Here is a 19,742-nt window from a genome sequence, read left to right on the forward strand (position 1 = left end):
TTTTGTTTTAAAAATTCCATGATCTTTCAAACGCTTTCAACAAAAGAATTAATCCACAGAAGGCACTCACTGAGCTCAGCAAATGAAAGCAATTCAGAAGGCTGCCATTGTTACCGATATGCAAATCCTAACCATTGTTTTATTCTTCCTTCTTTAATTTAATGAAGTCAGTACAAAATTAGCAATTTGTCTCCTCCTCTTACACAAAACAATTTAAATATATACAAATATGTGCATCTATTTTTAAGGATAACATGGTAAAATGGAAAGACAGTAGAATGAACTTGGAGTTGCTAGGATTATAGGCACATTTCTGTTAATAGCTGTTTTGGCCAGTTTACCATTTAAGAGTTTAAATCTTCTCATCTAGAAAATCAAGGAATTAGAGTACAAGAATGGCTCTAAGTTTTGTTTTGTGCCAGAATCTTTAATTCAAGCAAACGTAATCAGAAGAACTTGATATACAAGTAAACAAAGCAAATGAAAGTAGATGGTCCTGTTTAGGGGTGCTTAGAGACACTTGAACTCCAGTGATGGTTTGAAATAGCTGTTTTCCACAGTCTCTGAGGTCTTTCTCATTTCAACTATACCTGTTAGGACGGTAGGTTGCATGCCTTTCTACAAACACTATTCCATGCTCACACTCCTTTCGTCCTCTTCCATCCCAAGATTCTCTAGGACCTACCAAGAATCATTGACTGATCCATCTTAACAATCTGCATGATGGCTGCCCCAACAGCTTACAAAGAATAAATATTTGCTGAACAAATAAAATTTCCAGGATACTGAAAGCCTATAAAATAATTCAGTTTCACAATCAAGTCTGTAATACATTGTTTCATCAAAGAAAATAATGAAGTTTATGGGCTGTCTTAATTTGAGAAACAATTTAGCTGTATACAATAAAGAAACAGAATAAGAGATACATAGCATAGTGTATGATTACACTAGTATATCTAGGAAATGATAAAGCTTTGAATGATTTTACCAGGAAACATTTTATGCTATTTATCTAAAAATTGCATCTTATATTAAAAGCACCTTTGTAAAAGTAACTGAGTTTAGCCTTTAAGGTATTTACTTAGAATAGTTAGAAGCAGTGCATAGAACCAGTTCTACAATGTTATACACATGCAAATATAAATTTGACCGCAGCCATTATTCTCAGTTTATGGACTGAAAAACTGAAGTGGAATGGAGAGTGAGCAAAAACAAAATATGAAACACTGCACTTCAATCAATGACGCAGATTGTTTTGGGATATGTAAGGTCCATGGATTCCTGGGATGGGCCTTTATGTTATACTTCACAGTGAAATAAAATTACTTCCTCATAAGGAAGACATCTGGCATCAATTTCATTCACCTAGTTTAGATGCTGCCCTGATGAAGTAAATGTACATAAGAAAGTTCTGCTATGCCTTAATTTTCAAAATTTTCTTTAAACAGGGGAAAATAGTTCTAATACCTGCTAGTAACACTAATTATTGACTCTTACTCAAAACAAAGCGTTTGAAAAAATTATCATTCCTCTAAGAACTTTACATGTATTATCTCACTTATTGTTCATAATACAGAGGCAGGAAGAGGTTAGATGAGCTGCCCAAATTCACTTGGTAGAACCTGACTCCAGGTACAGATGGTTGTAGGTACCATATTCATAGCTATTGTGTTATATTGCTCTATTAAGTAATAACATCTCTTAAAATAGTAGACTTGTCTTATATAATAAAATACTCGTTTTAGTCTTTAGTCTAATGATCCATTAATATATTAATTTTTCTGTACAAAATTAATAAAAGTTTTCTTTACATAATTAAGAAGATTTTAATGTTGACCGTACCAGCTATATGTAATGCCGAGTTACATGTTACAGCTGCATGCTTTGACCTAACTACACACAAAAAAAGGAAAGTATCAAAGGCTAATATTCAACAGTTTTCTGTACCAAGAAGAACAGCAATGATGGTTCCTCTGCTTGGACTCAGGATATCAGTCCTATTGAGGTAGTAACTTAAAAATTTCCTACAAGTTTGGATTTGTCTTCACGAAACATTACTTCCATGAATTACAGAATACTAATAATGTAAACTATGTCACTATCTGGGCCAAACAGCTCAGCTCTCAGAAAGAAAATCTATAAATCTGAAGAATATTAGTTACTTAGTCTTCTCACACATGGCCAAAATGGGAAAATTGAATAGTTCTATTGAACAGTTTTACTGAAAAGTAAAAAAAATAACTAAATAAAAACTGTACATTTAAAAGATTATAGCAAACTGGTATTATTCCTAGAATTGTACTGACTATTGGCTTTGAGCCTAGCAGTTTTTTATGTACATTAATTAGTAGAGAAACATTTTACAGACACCTAAACATGTTTTTATTAAGAAGACACACAATGCTACCAAGAAACAGGCATGGACTTATGACCAAAAAAAGCTGGCACTGAACAGTTTTATTCCTTTAGTATAGGCAACAGTGGAACTTGAAATATAATTTGAAAGTTTACCACGTATTTGGTTGTTACAATGAAAAGGTGCATTGTGGAAAAACATATGTGTACTGATATTTCTGTTAGCATGTAATGAGACATCATGAAGCTCCTAAAAGTAAGAAAATCCGGAAGTAGCACGAAAAAAACACTGCCTGTTCTGTCTCCATTGTCCAAATGTCAAACACCTCCTGGGAACCCTAGGGGTGGTAATAACTCTGGAAGCAGTTCCTAACAGGTTCTTCCTTAAAGGGGATTCTTGAGAACTGCTGGGCGCTGACTCTAGCCCATATGGGCTTGGAAAAGTCAGAGAAAATGTTGGCTGCACTTTTTCAGGCCTATTTGCATATGTTCTTTAGTATGCAGAATGTCTCTGTATATAATTTAATTGTTGTTGGGTTTTTTTTTTGCCTCTATTAATACATATGCAAATGACCCACTCTTGCAGCTGTGCTATATTAATCATACGTGTGCTTCTGTCTGTCTGCCCTGCAGGCTCAGGGTTGAAGGGAGAGGAAAAGAGGGAATTCAATCTTTTAACCTGCATGAAAACTCACTCACGCAGACAGAAGTCCAGCAGCAAACAGCACACCAAGTCTTGACTGAAAGGATGAGCCACTGATGATTTTTCACCCTGTATGGAAGTCACTGGAACCTCCAAGCTAAGCTGAGTAATAGGGCATGTTGGTAGGGAAAACGTTGGTAGGCAAAGATGAGTATATTCCAACTACTTTTCCTTATACGTAATTTCTTCAAAAAAAAAAAAAAAAAAAAAAACAAGATAAAAATCGTCACATCTAGATCTTTCCAGACAGTTATTTTCCTTATTGATTTTTCTGGGGGTTCCTCTTGGCCAGACACATAAAGCTGTGCTCATTCCTTCCCAGTGTTGAGCAACAGGAAGCATTTATCTGTGTCCTGTCATGATTATTGACCTTCTTCAGAGACAGGCAGGAGTTTGATAAAAAGATGAACTTCAGATTTTCTTCCACATCCACCTACAGATTACTTTCTATCAGAAAGAAGCTTAAGCCACTTATACCATGGCTTCCACAAACCTTGGGTAGCTATGGGAAAGCACTGATTTCAGCTGGTATTTTGTATGATTCATTCTCTGATGTTATCACTTGCTATCTATTGTTTTCTACATTCCAGAAAATACATGTTTCTGATATGAGTGGTTACTGGAGCTGTAGCCCAAATGATTTCATTTGTGACAACTTAGAATTTTAAATCTTTCTTCCAGAAATATTATTACGAATTTTATAAATACTCAAATTATTTTAAAAGTTCAATTAATTCAATAAAAAATCATGATTGAATACTTCTTGCTTAATTTAAGTAAAATATGACTGTCCAAGAAGAATTTCAATCTTTTTTTCCTTCTGCTTATCACTATTAATCATTGGTTGGAGTCGACATTTTTGGCTTCCTATAGGTAGAACAGGTGGCAACCATCTTTTGGCCAAGACAAATACAGTATTTATAAAGTGAGAAATAAGTGGATAAATATTTCCTTCTAATTCCAAATCTCAGAAGCCTAGTTAAAAAACAGAAATAGTGTACTACAATACAACTACTACTGTTAAAAAATTGCATGGTGCCCATTAAGTAAAATGTAAATTAACAAAAATGAGTATGAGAAATAAATGTCAGATGGACTGTTGCCATAATCTGATTTTATTAATTAGAAACAGATGATTGCCTTAGCTGATTTTTTCATCTAATCACAAATGTCCAAAAATTCAAAGTTAACTTTATTTTGTATAAACTCACTTTTTAATATTAAAATGAAGCTAGATCAATATATAAATGAATCCTTTCATTTAAAAAGAGGCAACCTCAAGAGGACAAATACCAAAATAATCACTGACTCTTGGAGGAAAAAACAATAGGAATTAGGTCCAACAGGAAGAGGAATAAAACAAAGGAGGAATGAGATGAAGGAGGAAAAGGATAAACTCACTTTCATAGATTGCCAGCTGGGCAGTTACCATTTTGATAAGTATATGCTTTCACTGTTTAGAATTAATTTATGTCACCACTGTATTAGCAAGATGAGTCATATTAAGAAAGAAAGAACCTCTAGCAGTTCATATTCTTCTATAAGGCTGTACATCCACTGCTACAGAAATATGGCAATGTTTGGTTTTTCTTCACACACTATAATGACTATAAAGAAAGTAATACACATTAATAGGTATGAAAGTCCATCCTTTACATGGCAGCCAAGGTATGACAAGATAAGGGAAGAAAAGAGCAGGAGAGAAAGTATTAGGGCTTTTTCATATACTGTTGCCCTTCCAACAGGAGCCGAAAAATGCATAAAGTTCCCTATTAAACTGCTATCATTTCTTCCAGAACTTAATCATAAGCTGCTCTATTTTATTAAAAACTTATTATGAACATCTGCTTATAAAAGTTCTTTCATTTTATAAGTATGCATCGAGTCCTATATTTTTGCTAGACATTCTTTTGCTACCAGAGATACACTACTGAACAATAAAAAAAAAAAAAAAAAAAAAAAAAAAAACCAGAACACTAATCCCTGTCCTGGTAAGGCAGTTCTTTTAGACCGGATAGATAATAAATGAGGAATACAATAAGGAAGTTACAGAATGTGTAAAAACAGCTGGTGGCATTAACAACAACAACAACAACAACAAAATAGTAGAATAAGGAAGCTAGGAAGGGTGAAATCCCCAGAAGAGACATTTTATGATTTTAAATCAGTTAGTTAGGTTAAGACTCAGAGAGATGCAATTAGAGCAAAACACTTGACTGAAGGATGAGGGTTTGCTTTCTAGGCAGAGGGAAGAGTCTTTGAGGAAGAGATAAGAAATAGTAAAAACATTTAGACGTGGGAGCATGGGAGCAGGCCTTGTTAGGTCAAGGGACTGAAGAGTCAAGTGTGCTTGGAATGGCCCAAGTGAGGCAGCATGGAGCAAAACCATTATAAAGATAATTTCTATAAATACTGTAATGCTAAACCTGGCACTAGGCACATACACTATTTCCATTACCTTATTTCATTACATTCAACGAGAATAGCTTCTTTATTATAAAAGTTAAGCACTGGAGACTGAATACTTATTCGTTAACAAGTTTCTTCTGTAAAATCATTTGTTTACATGGTCCCACTCACCATAAGTGGTGGACAAGCTCAGAAGCTTTTGCACAGCAAAGGAAATGATCAACAGAGTGAAGAGATATCCAAAAGAATGGGAAAAAATATTTTCAAATTACCTGACAAAGGATTAACATCCCAAATTTACCAGCAACTTAATAAGCTCAACAACAGATAAACAACCAATCAGTTGAGAAATGGGCAAAGGACTTCAACAGACAGTTCTCAAAAGAAGAGATATAAATGGCCAAAAATCTATGAAAAAACCCTCAACATCACATATTTGTTTAGCCCCAAAATTAGTTCAAACACTTGGTTTTATGAGCCACTAACTTTAAATAAATTCTGTAAGTGCTGTAAGGAAGGAAATACACTGAAGTCTTAGAAAACTCATCAGTGCTCCCTGTTAACGATGAATTCTGTGGAAGCAATGTTTTTACCTGAAACCTGAAGGCTAAGTAGGAGTCTGGTGACTAATACGTTTCCAGGAAGGGGAGATGCTCATTATAAAGAGCCAGCAGAGATAAAGAACCTGGAAACATCCGAGTCATGTAAGGCTTCTGAGCCAGAGGAGGACATTCCAGGTATTCTACAACGAAAACAATCAGGGACGTGCACTGAAGGTGGCAAGGTCAAAACAGGAAGATCACGGTGGGGTCTGTTGCTGTGAATTAGGCCAGTAACAAGCACAGTCTGACCCAGAAGAGTAGATGGACACAAATGGATGTATTCTTGCTGTGTTCAGTAGGTAGGATGAACAGAGAACAAATGAACTGAAGTGGGAGGAGAGGGAGGGAGAGACACTAAGGATGGCTGAGAAAACAGGTGGGATGAAGCATCTGCACAGACCTCTGTCAGGGTCAGGACGACCACTGCAATCTCTGTTTTCGACCCAGTCTAGAAACATCTACTCATTTTTTCTTAATAGACAACAAGCAGTTGGATATGTAGATCTGAAACTCAGCAAAGACCCTGGCATAACAGAAGACAGGCTTATTGCAAAAAGATTAAAATGGTCTCGTGGCACCATATGTTAAATTATTTATATAAGTGTAATCTAAATTAAGTCAGTTTTCCTGTATAAAAATAAAATAAATATAAAATGGCCACATTTAGAATATCTTAACTGTTCCTATAAGTTTATAGTATAGTGATTTTTTATATGAAGTATTTCTTTTATTACATAGTAAAGATCTCATTAGCCATAAAATGACAGCTAAGCAATTAACAGTGTTTTATTCAATGCATATTAGTTTACTTATCTTTTAAAATATCTCTATTCTGTCTTTAATATAGGTTCTGGTTTTACTTCTCATAATACTCCCCAAGTGTAAAGAATCATATGAAAAGGTTACTTCAAAACAAAGCAGAGATAGGAGGCAAACAAAGTCAACCATGAGTAGGAATAGATTTATAGTGTCCTTTATTAGAGTTAGATGTTTGAAAAAATTGTTTATTAACATATATCTGTGCAAAGAGGCATAAAATGGAAAATTCATAGACTGAAGTAGATACCCATTGTTAGGAATCCTGCTACTCATTTCAGCCTGCAATGCACACCAGGTATGTGAATTACTGCCAAATAGCATTATAACTTGATTAGCTGATTACTGAGTGAGCAAATGTCTTAAGAAAGCGAATGTCTTTTGATTTAAGTAAAATCTCCTGTACTTGCGGTAGCAAATGAATTTTGGACTCTGTTGACCCAGCTTTCTTCTCTGTCAAATTGGCAATATTAATACGTAATACAAACTAATATAATAAGAATTAAATGAGATAATCCTTTTAAAGCATTTATCAGAGAACCCAGAATGAAAAAGTATTTCATAAATCATGACTAGGGGGCCAGCATTATGGCACAGCAGGTTGAGCTGCTATCTGTGACCTCAACATCCCATATGAAAGCTGGTTTGAGTCCCAGCTATTCCACTTCTGATTCATCTCCATGCTACTGCACCTGGGAAAGCAGTGGCGGATGGCCCAAGAATTTGGGACCCTGTCACCCACTTGGGCAGCACAGATGGAGCTCCTGACTTCATCTCTTGGCCCCTGACTTCAGCCAGGTCAAGCCCTAGCTCTTGTGGCCATGTGGGGCGTGATCCAGTGGACAGAATCAATCAATTCCCGTGTCTCTCTGTGTGTTTGTATGTGTGTGTGTGTGTGTGTGTCTGTAATTCTGCCTTCAAATAAAAAGATCAATCTTCAAAAAAATCTGGCTAGTGATAGACAGTGGCATCAATTGCTTTGGCCCTTTATAAGAGTGAAGATTCATTATGTTTTAAACTCCAAAAAAGGGAATAACATATAAATATACTTCTCACACTAGTCCCTCTGCCACTGATGAGGATGAGTTTGTGTCATTTTTTTCTTTGCCAAAGCTATTTCAGTTGTTCTCCCAACTGGTTCCCACTCTACTCCAGCCCACCCTTCCTACTACACCTTGATGAAACACAACTCTGAGCTTTTCACAAAGAGAGGCTTAAACAACAGAAAACAAAGTAATTATGTAAACAGGCCATCAACAAACTCTTTACTGGGTCTGAAGAAAGATTGCAGCAAGTGGTATTAGACACCATCTACACCACCATCTTATTCAAACCTGGCTCCACTGATCTTTCTTCAATACCTACTCATGCTGCTCCTTAACTCTTACATTTCTTCCCGCATTTTCCCACCACCGCAGTACACACGGCCTCATGTCTGGTGAGGGAAGTGCAGGAACAGAGGCGTGGGCCTGCAGCTTTATGGGAAAGCTTGGTTCTTGAAGAACGGTGTTCCTCCCCACCCAATCCTTCCGCGCAAGGGAAAAGGCAGAATTTATAAGGAAACAAAAAACTAGAGAGGCCAGAGATAAAGGAAAAACTTGCTTGTTGTTCCTTAACTGGTTGATTGGTGAGCCACAAACCTGAACTTCACCCGCCATAAACATGATGAGAGAGCTTGTAAGAGAACTTGACACTCACTGGTCAGGGGTCTAAGTAACTAAGGACATGGCAGCTGCTGTGTTCTCTTTCGGAGTTTACTAAAGCTGGGACTGGGTTGAGGGAGAAGGCATGGGAGTTTGCTTCGGGTTATAATACCACCACTGTGCTTACAGGGCACAGGAGAACACCTCTGGAGAGGAACTCAGGGTTCTCCATGATAGACCATGAGGATGGAAGAAGATGCACCTGTTTTGCTCACCAGGAAGCTGTTGACCAAGGCTTGTGATGGACCAAACAGAACGAGGGATGGAAGCATAGATCAAAAGACCTACTCATCCCTCTCTTAGCAGAGCAGAAAAAGTTGACCAATACCCAAGAAATCTAAACATACAAAATCTCTAGGTTGCCCCAGTGGCAGAGCCACTGTCTTAACCCACATCTGCACACCTTGCAGTTGAAGAAACAGATAAATCAGTCACACTCTGTCTTCCTTCTGGTCTCTAGAGCTGCAAGTTCTGCTAAATGAGGCAAGAGGGAAACAGTGAGATGCGAATTGACTATGAGATTAAAGCTGCCAGCAGTGCTGAATCTTAGCAGAAAGTGACCGGACATTGATGGTGTCTACTCAAAGCATTAAGAGATGGGAATGGAGATTATACAGAGAATAATTAAAAGCAGAGGTTGGAGAAAATCAAATCACATTGTATTTGCTAAGGTGGAACTTTTCAAAAACAGGTTTACATGTTTAGGGTGGACGTTGGGTATGGATTAAGGTAAGACTTCTGAGTAGGCGTGGTAGTAAGCTTTTCTCTGACCCACCTGGGCAAATTTGTGGAGAAGAAAAACAAATGTGGATGATGTTTTACAGCAAGGGGAAGGAGAGGAGCAGCTTTCCTTCGTAGCTCTGGGAGAGGCTGTATTCAAGGTCAGAGGTCTAAGAATACAGTGTTGGGGATGAGTGAAAAAGTGAGTTGGCATAGGTACCTTAGCAAAGGTAAGAGTCGGTGAACCCAAGAAAAACCAGATTCTGTGTCATGGCACTTTCAGAATGTGTTGACACATGAGTACTGTTTTTAGTTTTCTTTCTCATTGCAAAAAATACGTGTGTGTGTTTATGTGAATATGTTTAACAAAGGTCAATGGCTTTCCATGAAAAAGCTTTAGATTATTAATTTTTTGTTATACTACAGTGCTGATTATTTCAAATTCTAATTAGCATTTAAGAATTTTAATGGGCATAATACCACTTGTGTAAAAAGAACTTCATCCCATTTACAGATCAAATTATAGCTAAAGCAAGGGCTAATATGTTTGGTATCTAAAACTTTTCTTATTTTCTACTAACGTAAACTATTTTAAAAAAAATATTTTTAGGGACCGGTGCTGTGGTGCAGCAGGCTAAGCTGCAGCCTGCAGTGCCAGTATCACATATGGGCACCAGTTCGCATCCCAGCTGTTCCACTTCTGATCCAGCTCCCTGCTAATGTACCTGGGAAAGCAGCAAAGACGGCCCAAGTCCCTGGGCCCCTGCACCCATGAAGTAGACCCAGAAGAAGCTCCCAGCTCCTTGGCTTGGCCTGACACAGCCCTGGCTGTTGCAGCCATTTGGGGAGTGAACCAGAGGACAGAAGATCTCTCTATCTTTCCTTCTTTCACTCTGTAATTCTACCTTTCAAATAAATAAATAAATAAATATTAAAAAAAATTAAACTTAGGAGAGTCTGGTAACTTAAGAATGGAAATAAACTTCACTTGTGGGGCTGGCATTGTGGAACAACAGGTTGAGCCACTTCCTGCAACCCTGGCATCCAGTATGAGCTCCAGTGCAAGCCCTAAGCTGCTCGGCTTCTGATGTATCTCCCTGCTAATGAGCCCAGGGAAAGCAATGGAGGATGACCTGAGTGCCTGGACCCCTGCCACTGACGTGGGAGACCTGGATGAAGCTCCAGGATCTTGACTCAGAAAGGCCCAGCCCCGGTTGTTGTGGCCATCTGGGAAAAGAATTAGAGGATGGAAGGTGTGTCTTCCTATCGCTGTGCCTTTTCTTCTTTCTTTCTCTAGAAACTCTGGTTTCAAATAAATAAATAAATCTTTCTAGAATCTTCATTGGTTTCAAATATTCTAATACACATTGTACCTCCTGCAAAGAGAGAGGGAGATCTCTAATGCCCCCTTACTTTCCCTGCCTACTAATCCAATGGCAAAAGGAAACGAGGATATCTAACTAACTTTGAAAATCAACATCATACGTCTCTGAATCTCCTGTCCCCACACTGAAATCTATTGCTGGATCTTCTTCCCTCTTCCTTTAATTCCACTACTCTTTTCCGTTTTACCTATTACAATCACTTCTCCATATTGTGGCTGTTCCCCAGACGCCACTTCAAAGGCTAACAAATGTTATGTTACTTTTATTGTCCCCATGGCTCCAACACTTCCCAAGGCATTTCCAGCTCAAAGAAACAGACACAGTGTAGGCTTTCATAGAAAAGGGAGAATAGGAATGAACGTTATTAACCTCAGTAGAACACAGTGTGTCTCAGCTTTCACACTGGTGGTTCCTCCTGTGCAACTCAACTGGTCTTTCAGAACCCCACCAGGTCTACTGATAAATCCACGTGCGGACCAGATGTATCTGTCTCTTGATGCTACAATTTAAAACCATGCTTTCTTTATAGACTAAAAGCAGCTACCATGACAATGCACTTTCATGAACAATTTAATTTTATTAAATAGAACTGCTGAAATCTGATTTCACAGGCATATTGTGTCATTCAAGCTATGGAATATATAAAACTTCTCCAAAGAGGAGACTAATCCTATTATTAGATGATCTTCTATTCTCATTAATTGCATCATTATACAGTCTTTAACAGTGGAAATGAACACTTTGTAGGATGCTCAAAGATTTAAACAGTTGATGAAAAGTACCTTTATTACAATTTTTATTGATTCTCTTTTCAACCCAGAGATGAAATTTTAAAATCACTTGGACATCTGATAATGTGATCACTGACATTCTCAGCTGTGGAGGAATACATATTAACTGGGATGCCTGGAATAAAGTTGTGCCCATTTAAGCACCTACTTATTTGGTAACTTCTCCTTGCTTGCATCAACAGGACGAAGGGGCCCAAAGCCTGTTTCAACCATACTAGTCATCTTGACCAGCAATGAATGTATTTGGTAGGGCGTCTTAGTACACAAGTGTCTCCTGGCATATCTTTAGCAGAGTTTTGGTTCTTTCGTGTCTTGATTGGGACTATTCAGTGGGGAAACCATGGCACATAACCCAAGGAAAACCACAGCTCACTTTCATACCAGGTAATGAGAGAAAAGGCAACCAGTCATCTAGCACAGAAAACAGGGCTAAAACCGAAGAGAGTCGACATCTCAACTTTTGGTTGAGAATCAGCACAAATAAATTCAGAAACAAAAAAAGCATGAGACAAATACCCTTAGTCAGTGTTCTTTTGCTTTAACAAATAGCTGTTTTCGGTATTTACTTAACCTTTTTCTCTCTGGAGTTGTTTCCTGACTTACCTGCAGTTGGAGTGGGCCTAAGCCTGGTGTTGCTGCGGCCGCGGCAGCTGCCATGGTGGTTGGGATCAGCTGAACAGGGTAAGGGTCACCTAAGTAAGAGAATAATAGAGGCGTCAGCACCTTTTATCTACTCTCCACCTGCAAATTAAACTCATGCATTCACTCTTTCCAAAAGCCTTCTTTTGTGTGCCTTGCTGGGGCCTAATGAAAAGCTCTATTGTGCAGCCTTTTACTAACACTCTTTTCACAATTCTGGCTGAGAGAGGAATGTGAATAAAAGGCACAAGCAATTAAGGCGGAAACCTCATCCTTTTATCATGATGTATTTAGGAAAATGGGGGGAAAGTGTGCATTGATCAGACACACACACACACACACACAGACACACACATGCACACACCCCTCTGACAATCTTGATATGAGCACAGCACCTTCTTGGCAAAATTACAGTGTTATTATAAAAGGAACTTAACTAAACTTACTTTTATTTTAACAACTAAACACCAAATATTTAAGCCAAGTAGCTTATCTTTTGAATGCTACCGCATTGTCTTGATCCAAATAACCTCCTAAACAGTATCTTGTAAACAAATTCTTACCAAGGAAAATATTTTATATGTTTTTTAAACTACATAAAGTATTAGAATCTTTTTTCATTTGAGATAAATGTTCACAAAAAGTATATTAGAGAGACAACAGCAAACAGATGGCTTTCCCCACCCAGAAACTTCAAGAAGAAAAAAAAAATCAAAATAATTTGAAATTTTCTTAGAGTTTTATAATTACAAGATCTATATAAATTTGTATACCACATACACAGAAGATAATTGTGCACATTTCCAGTGAAAATAGAGTTTTGGTCACTTAGTAAAGAGGTAAAATAGACTTTTCACATAAAGCCCAATGATAGACTAATGGAGATGACCAGGGAGGTACTTGTAGAATGTCACATGTGTGACAAATATAACTTAAACTTAGTCAACAGACTGCTGCAACATTATTGAGCGCCTCATGTGTATCAGGCACTGCCCTTGGCACTTTGTTGTGATTTCTCGCTTCAAATGAATATTCACATTTGTACCTAAGAGTTTGGGTGTACATACATGTATATATGCATATATTATATATGCATATATGTGCTGCATATATGTGACGTGTATTTTTTTATTCTAAAGAGGGTACCCAAATTACATTTCGGTCCTCCTAATACTTAGATCTACTTCTGCTGATTCAGCCCTCCCAGAACGTAAATGGCAGAAAGAGATAATTAAATGGCAAGTATAAATTATGACAGCTAGATAGGGTAGTATGTAAAGGTGTGGACTACGCTGTGGGTGCTCCACACCTCATCTATGAGGTCGAAGATGCCCTCAAGAAGAACTCATGTTTTAGTTGTAACTTGAATTAAATGAGAGCTAAACAGGTACAGAAGGGAGGAAAGTATTCAAGGCAGACAAAGTATTTTCATGAAGATTCAGAATTCAGTGGGGAAGTGTTGTCTTAGCTGGATCCCTGCATTGCTGAAGTACACAGCACTGGATGGGAATTATAGATATATGGGCTAGGGTATGAGTTAGGTGTCCATATTATGTATGGTTTCACAAACAACATTAAAGAATCTAATCCTATAAAGGGTACCATGAACACAGAAAAAAAAAAAAAAACACTGGCTGAGTAAGACTACTTGGGTTAGAGAGCAGAAACTAGGCTTTACTTGAAAACAGAAACAGAAATATGTTTAAGAGCCAATTTATGATCTGGACTAGAGTGGTAAAAATGGAATGAAGAGTAATAGGGAGATTTACGTAGGATTTAAGAAAGAGAACTGGCAAAACTTAATGACTGTTCACACATGGACTAACAGAAGACTCAAGGATGCTTTTCAGGTTTTACATGTGAACAACTAATGGAAGAGTGGTACTGTTTGAGGGTTTTGTAAACAGATTTGAGAAGCAAGACAGCCAGGTTGGGCGAAGGTGAGAGGAAAGTTGGAGGGAGGGGAGGAAGTAAATGAATTACTTTGGACATCCAAGTTGAGATGTTTGGCTTAGATGCCTGATAAAGATTTTTGGATTTCAGGAGAGAAGTCCACATAGCAACCATAAATTTCAGTGTGGTCAACATAACTGGAAATAAGAATTATAAGACTTGGCGCGACTTTTTAAGAGTTCACTGCAGATAAAAAAGATGATACTTTTAGATCCAAATGTTAAATTTTAACAAAATTCCCAGTCAATGTTCTTGCATGTCAGAGGTTGAGAACTGCTGAAACAACTTCTCTCAAGTACTTTGTAGTAGCTAGTCTAAGACGGGTGATTAAGAAAATTCCATTAAGAAGGTATACATGGAAAGATGATGGCCTGCTTGTGGGCCAATTAGAAAGAATAGTACAGAGGGTGAAAAACTCAAGATTCAGAAAGAGGGGGCGAACTGATGTTGCCTGAAGGACCTCCATTACCAGTTGCTATTTTAATTAAGCTGGTATTCATTTAATCAAAATTCAATTAAAACTATCTAATTCTATAAACGGAAATTTAAATTTTTTATTTTATTTTAGCTATTTGAAAGAGAGGCAGAGACAGAGAGAGACATCTTTCATCCACTGGTTCATTCCCCAAATAGCTACAAAGGCCAGGGCTGAGCTAAGCCAAAGAAAAGGGCCAGGAGCTTCCCGTGTGGATGGCAGGAACCGGGGACTTGGGCCATCTGCTGTTGCTCTCCCAGGCCATCAGCAGGGACCTGGCTTCGAAGTGGAGCAGCCAGCACCAGAACAGGTTCCATATGGGATTTCGGTAGTTGATGCAGGTGGAGGCTAAGCCTGCTGTGCCACAATCACAGATCCAGGTTTAGATATTTAAAAGTTGACTTGTACTCATTAAACTAGCCAAAATCGCAAATATGATTATAGTGTGACTATTAGACCTGATCATTCAAAAGCTTAAAACTATGTAATTAAATTGCATTCCTCATTTAATGAAGATAATTAAAAAATTAACTAAAGCAAAACTGTAGAGGCTGTGGTGCTCCTGTTGTAAATTAATCAATTGATAAGCACTTATCACAAATACCATGTGACCAGAACTCAGCAGGATACTGTGGGAGACAAAAAACAATAAAACAAGACAAATCTTGGTTTCTATTCAGAATAAGTACTGACCCCCAGAGGAGTCAAGACTGAACAAATCCTAGACTTCAGCCTTTAGAGAAGGGCTAAAGGTGAAAATAAGAGTGAGCCAGTAGGCTAGTGCTATGGTGTAGTGGGTAAAGCCGCCCGCCGCCTGCAGTGCCAGCATCCCGTATGGGCACCAGCTGGAGTCCCGGCTGCTCCACTTCCGATCCAGCTCTCTGCTATAGCCTGGGAAAGCAGTGGAAGATGCCCAAGTTCTTGGGCCCCTGCATCCACGTGGGACACCTGGAAGAAGCTTCTCGCTCCTGGCTTTGGATCAGCCCTGCTGATCCAAATAAATATAAATATATAAAGGTATGGAGGCAGAAATTAAGCCATAACAAGCATCAGTAAAGAGGCTGAGTGGTAGGAATTCTTAAAGATAATTGGGGTGCCTATGCTAGGGATACAAACTTACAAATTTGAATTAACAGGCAAATACCCCTAAAAGTATTTTGGGTACTTTTGCATTACTAGCATCTAAACATTAATAACAAATTCTATGTATACTTGAGGCTTACTAGTTAAAATCTTACTATCCCATAATACATACATATATATTAAAGATTTATTTACTTATTTGAAAGTTATACAGATAGAGAGAGAGAGAGAGAGAGAGAGAGAGAGAGAGAGAGAGAGGGAGGGAGGAGAGATCTTCCATCTGCTCATTCACTCGCCTGATGGCAGCAATGCCAGGAGCTAGGAGTTTCATCTAGATCTCCTGCGTGGGTGGTAGGGTCCCAAGCACTTGTACAACCTTCTGCTGCTTTTCCCAGGCCATTTAGTTCGGAGCTGGTCCAGAAGTGTAGCAACCAGGACTGGAACGGGTGCCCATTTGGGATGCCGTCCTTGCAGGGGGAAGCTAGGCCACAAAGCCAGCCTTATTCCATAAAATTTTAAAAGTAAGTATTGGAATCTTTTTCCATTTCCTGAATTCATGAATGTATGTCAAACTGACATTTTTCCTGTGGATATGCATATACATGTGAAAAACCATTATGCTCTGCTCAAGCTATGTTGCACATGTACCTAAGTGTATTTGTGTATATGAAATGTTCATGCAACATAAAAATTTTATAAAAAGTGTTAAGGTTAGAATTATGCTCCCCTAAAAATTGTTATTTTTAAGTCCAAACCTGTAGCACCTTGGAATGTTCTGTATTTGGAGACAGAATCTTTAACATCGTTAATTGTTGTTTGATTATTCAGAATTTTTTCTACAAACTCTTCCTCTCTCCCTTCCTCTGTATGGAGCCCCCTCATGACTTGGTTAATGAAGCTCCTAGGGCCACTGGTTGCTGTTCTCACCTCGGCTTTTATACTACCTTGTCTGTTTAAGTGTTTACTGGAGGTGGTAATGGAACAAACCAAAGCCTTCACCAACCAGGCAGTCAACCAAATGCTGTTATAGGGATATCCTCAACTCCCTACCCAGGAGACTGTGGCTTGAGACATCACCCCATACCAGCAGAGTAACCTGTCACCCTATTAGAGCAGGAAGCAGCATTAGAAGACAGATCAGCATTCCTCCACCCCTCCTGGACTTCTGGGGCCAATGCAATCCTATACAACATTTGCGATATAAAAAACGGAATGTTAGTAAAACGGTGTGGTCTTATCTCCCGTGCCATCTTCAGCCCCCAGCGCCATCTTAGGCTCTGATCACATCACCATCTTGCACAGAAGCTTCGGTCCTAAGCCCAGCCTGACTTGCTAGAAATCAGGTAACCACACGGCCCAACCACAAGCGCCCACTCCAGCCCCACCCTAACGGGATTCACTGCTCTCACGTCCCTACTCCCTGCAAGGCTATAACAGGATCTGCTTCCCACACACAAACTCTCTTGACCTCTCTCTCTTGACCTCTTTTCCCCTTTCACCCTCTCCCTCCAGCCTGTCGGGTTTCCCCCACCCAACAATAAACCTTTCCTTTAAAAATAAATAAAGTGGTAATAAGGTAAAATGAGGTCATATACACGGGCCTTGATTAAACATGTTCTGTGTTCTTATAAACACAGAAACAATAAGGACACAAACAATACCGATGCTGAGAAGACTAGGTAAGGACACAGAGAGAAGAGGACTGTGTGTAGGCCAAGGAGAGAGGCCACAGGACAAACAGTCCTGCTGATGCCTGGACCTCCACAACTGTGAGAAAGATCCATTTTCCTTGTACTAGCCACTCAGTCGGTGCTGTCTCATTATGGTCGCCCCAAAAAAAGTCATACGATATGTTTACAACAGACTTGTCAATGTTTTTGGTGTTGAAGTAAACTGCAGGCAATAGAGGACCAGTAATAGGAAATAAAGAGACCATGACAGCTTTCCTTTTTAACCACATATACTTTCTGAGATATAAATATATAATCATGAACAAGGTGTCAGCTAATCTCAAAAGGCATGTGGTTAAGGACCATATTATTGTTATTATCTCCATCCAAAACACAAACACATATAACTGAAAACCTGTCTACCTTAATATGTATTTTTCAGGACAAGAATATTGAGAACTAGTTTGGTTGAAATCTATAAAATCACTGTGAAATGTTCAACATATCCTTCAATCATTAATTAAAGACATTCAAAATATATTATATGAAAATTTCTATTCTAAAGAGGACACAGAATACATTAGATTTCATGAACAAGGTCAAGGGCAGTTCTGAATGGCAGGGAGAAATTCAGACACTGCTTAAAAAAGGAGCTTTTATTGAAGTAAATACTGTCATCTATTTGTGTCATTCCTCAATTAACTGTATTAAGAAAATATTACAACAGTATTATTTTGTAAATACTTCATGAAGTACTCAGCAAAAATCAGATAATGGAAAAATCTGACTTTTAAAGTTCAGTCATGTGTAAGTTATTCAAATTGACTTAGGCTAGTTGAAAAGTAATTTTTTTTTATTTTGCTAGGTTTTAACCATTTGAACAGTTTTTCCTTTAGCCTTTCCAAAATTAATGTGCTTCATTTTTCAAGGCCAACCATGGAAAATTCTAGCTCAAAACTAAAATTTTTCAAAAAAGCTAAAAAATATACCGAGGTACATTAGTGAATTGTTTTCAAAGAACAACCTAGTTTCCATTGTGTGCAGAAACAACTGATAAGGTTGGCATTAACCCCTCAGAAATCATCTGAGTTGCATCACCAATGTAACTGTGAACACTTAGATTAACTATCTCCAGCCGTACATGGAAGGATTTGTTTCTACACTAGATAGCAAAAGGTAAGACAAACATTTTTTTTTTTCCAACAGGTTTATTTAGGCTGAGGAAGATGGTGACAAACAGGTGCAGCCTTGGTCAGGGTCAATGACACATATCCTTCTATCTACTGAACTATTAATACAAACAAAGTTCTGGAAAGTTTTAAGGCCTTGTCATCACAGAAACTTGAAGACCCATTCCTTTATAGGACTTCAATGGTTTTTTCTTTGATTTTGCTTTGCCCCCTTGACAAACATCAGATTGCCTTTCCTAGGTGGTTGGAAATATAAAAACTAAAGCCTTCATATACACACACATTTCCCGACTTAGAAGAGTTCCCATTCAAGTGAAGGGGATAACCACTGTAAAGCAATCCAATGATACAATTAGCAAAATAGGGGAGTGTAGAAGAAAGTTTGGAAACCACAAGGGATGAAGGTAACCTGAAAGGAGACTAAGTGGTCAAGGAAGGTCACTTGTTAGAATGTCTCTTGAAAGATGGCCACTGTCATCAGCAAGTGATACTTCATGATGATTTTACCACCTGTGTTTCAAGACTTCCATCAGACAGGAGGCCACATCGTAAGCCTGCAGCATTTAGTGCAACCAGCATGGCCATTATTACTCATCTTCTCCAGTCGGGACTTAAAACCACCCTGTTCTTACTACTCTAATTTCCAGGTAGAGGGAGGTCAGCAGGAATCTAAGATGAGAATCAAGTTAACAAAAACTATCTTGGTGGAACTCAGGCAGCAAACTGCTTTCTTTCATCTCACCATCTGATAGAGGAATGGGTGTGTGCCTTCCTCTTGGGAGCAGGCCCCTGCCATTCACAGGGGGAGCTAAGTACTCCCTCTCCTGTTCTGGTTCTTACACTCAGGGCTACTCGTAAAACCCCTGGGGGAATCTGCTGTGCAATGGGAATGATGTGCTATGCTGCTGAAGCACCTAGAACTCTCATCTGGCAGAACCTTGTGCTTTACTTTGGAGGCGATGTTAAGATACCGCAAGATGTTAAGTACAGAAGTGATAGAGAGTCCGATTTGGGTTTCAGATAGATCAGCTTTGTGGGCAGAGATACATCAACTACAAGAGAGAGAGATGCAGACAGAGACATATTGAAAACCACTACAGCAAGTCCAGTGGGAAATGACAATGGCCTGAACTAATCAATGATGGAAGGAGAGTGGGGAACAGCTTTGGGAAAAAGATTGGATGATCAATTTGATGGGAGAAAAGGTACCTAGAAAAAAAGTATGATGGAAAAACATCATAGTTTGGG

At 38.4% G+C, this 19,742-nt stretch overlaps 1 protein-coding gene across 37 annotated transcripts in view; it reads right to left on the bottom strand.

The window, feature by feature from the left end:
* SOX5 (SRY-box transcription factor 5) overlaps positions 1–19,742 on the bottom strand; it is a 1,100,902-nt gene that overhangs the window by 103,974 nt on the left and 977,186 nt on the right. For all 37 annotated transcript variants that reach the window (XM_070049491.1, XM_051850857.2, XM_070049490.1 and 34 more), the window contains one exon: positions 12,088–12,176. In XM_070049491.1, coding sequence (XP_069905592.1) covers positions 12,088–12,176 — 89 coding nt within the window. The remainder of the gene's footprint in view (positions 1–12,087; positions 12,177–19,742) is intronic.

Source organism: Oryctolagus cuniculus, chromosome 9 (genome assembly GCF_964237555.1).
Source record: "Oryctolagus cuniculus chromosome 9, mOryCun1.1, whole genome shotgun sequence".
In the NCBI taxonomy this organism is placed as follows: Eukaryota; Metazoa; Chordata; class Mammalia; order Lagomorpha; family Leporidae; genus Oryctolagus; species Oryctolagus cuniculus.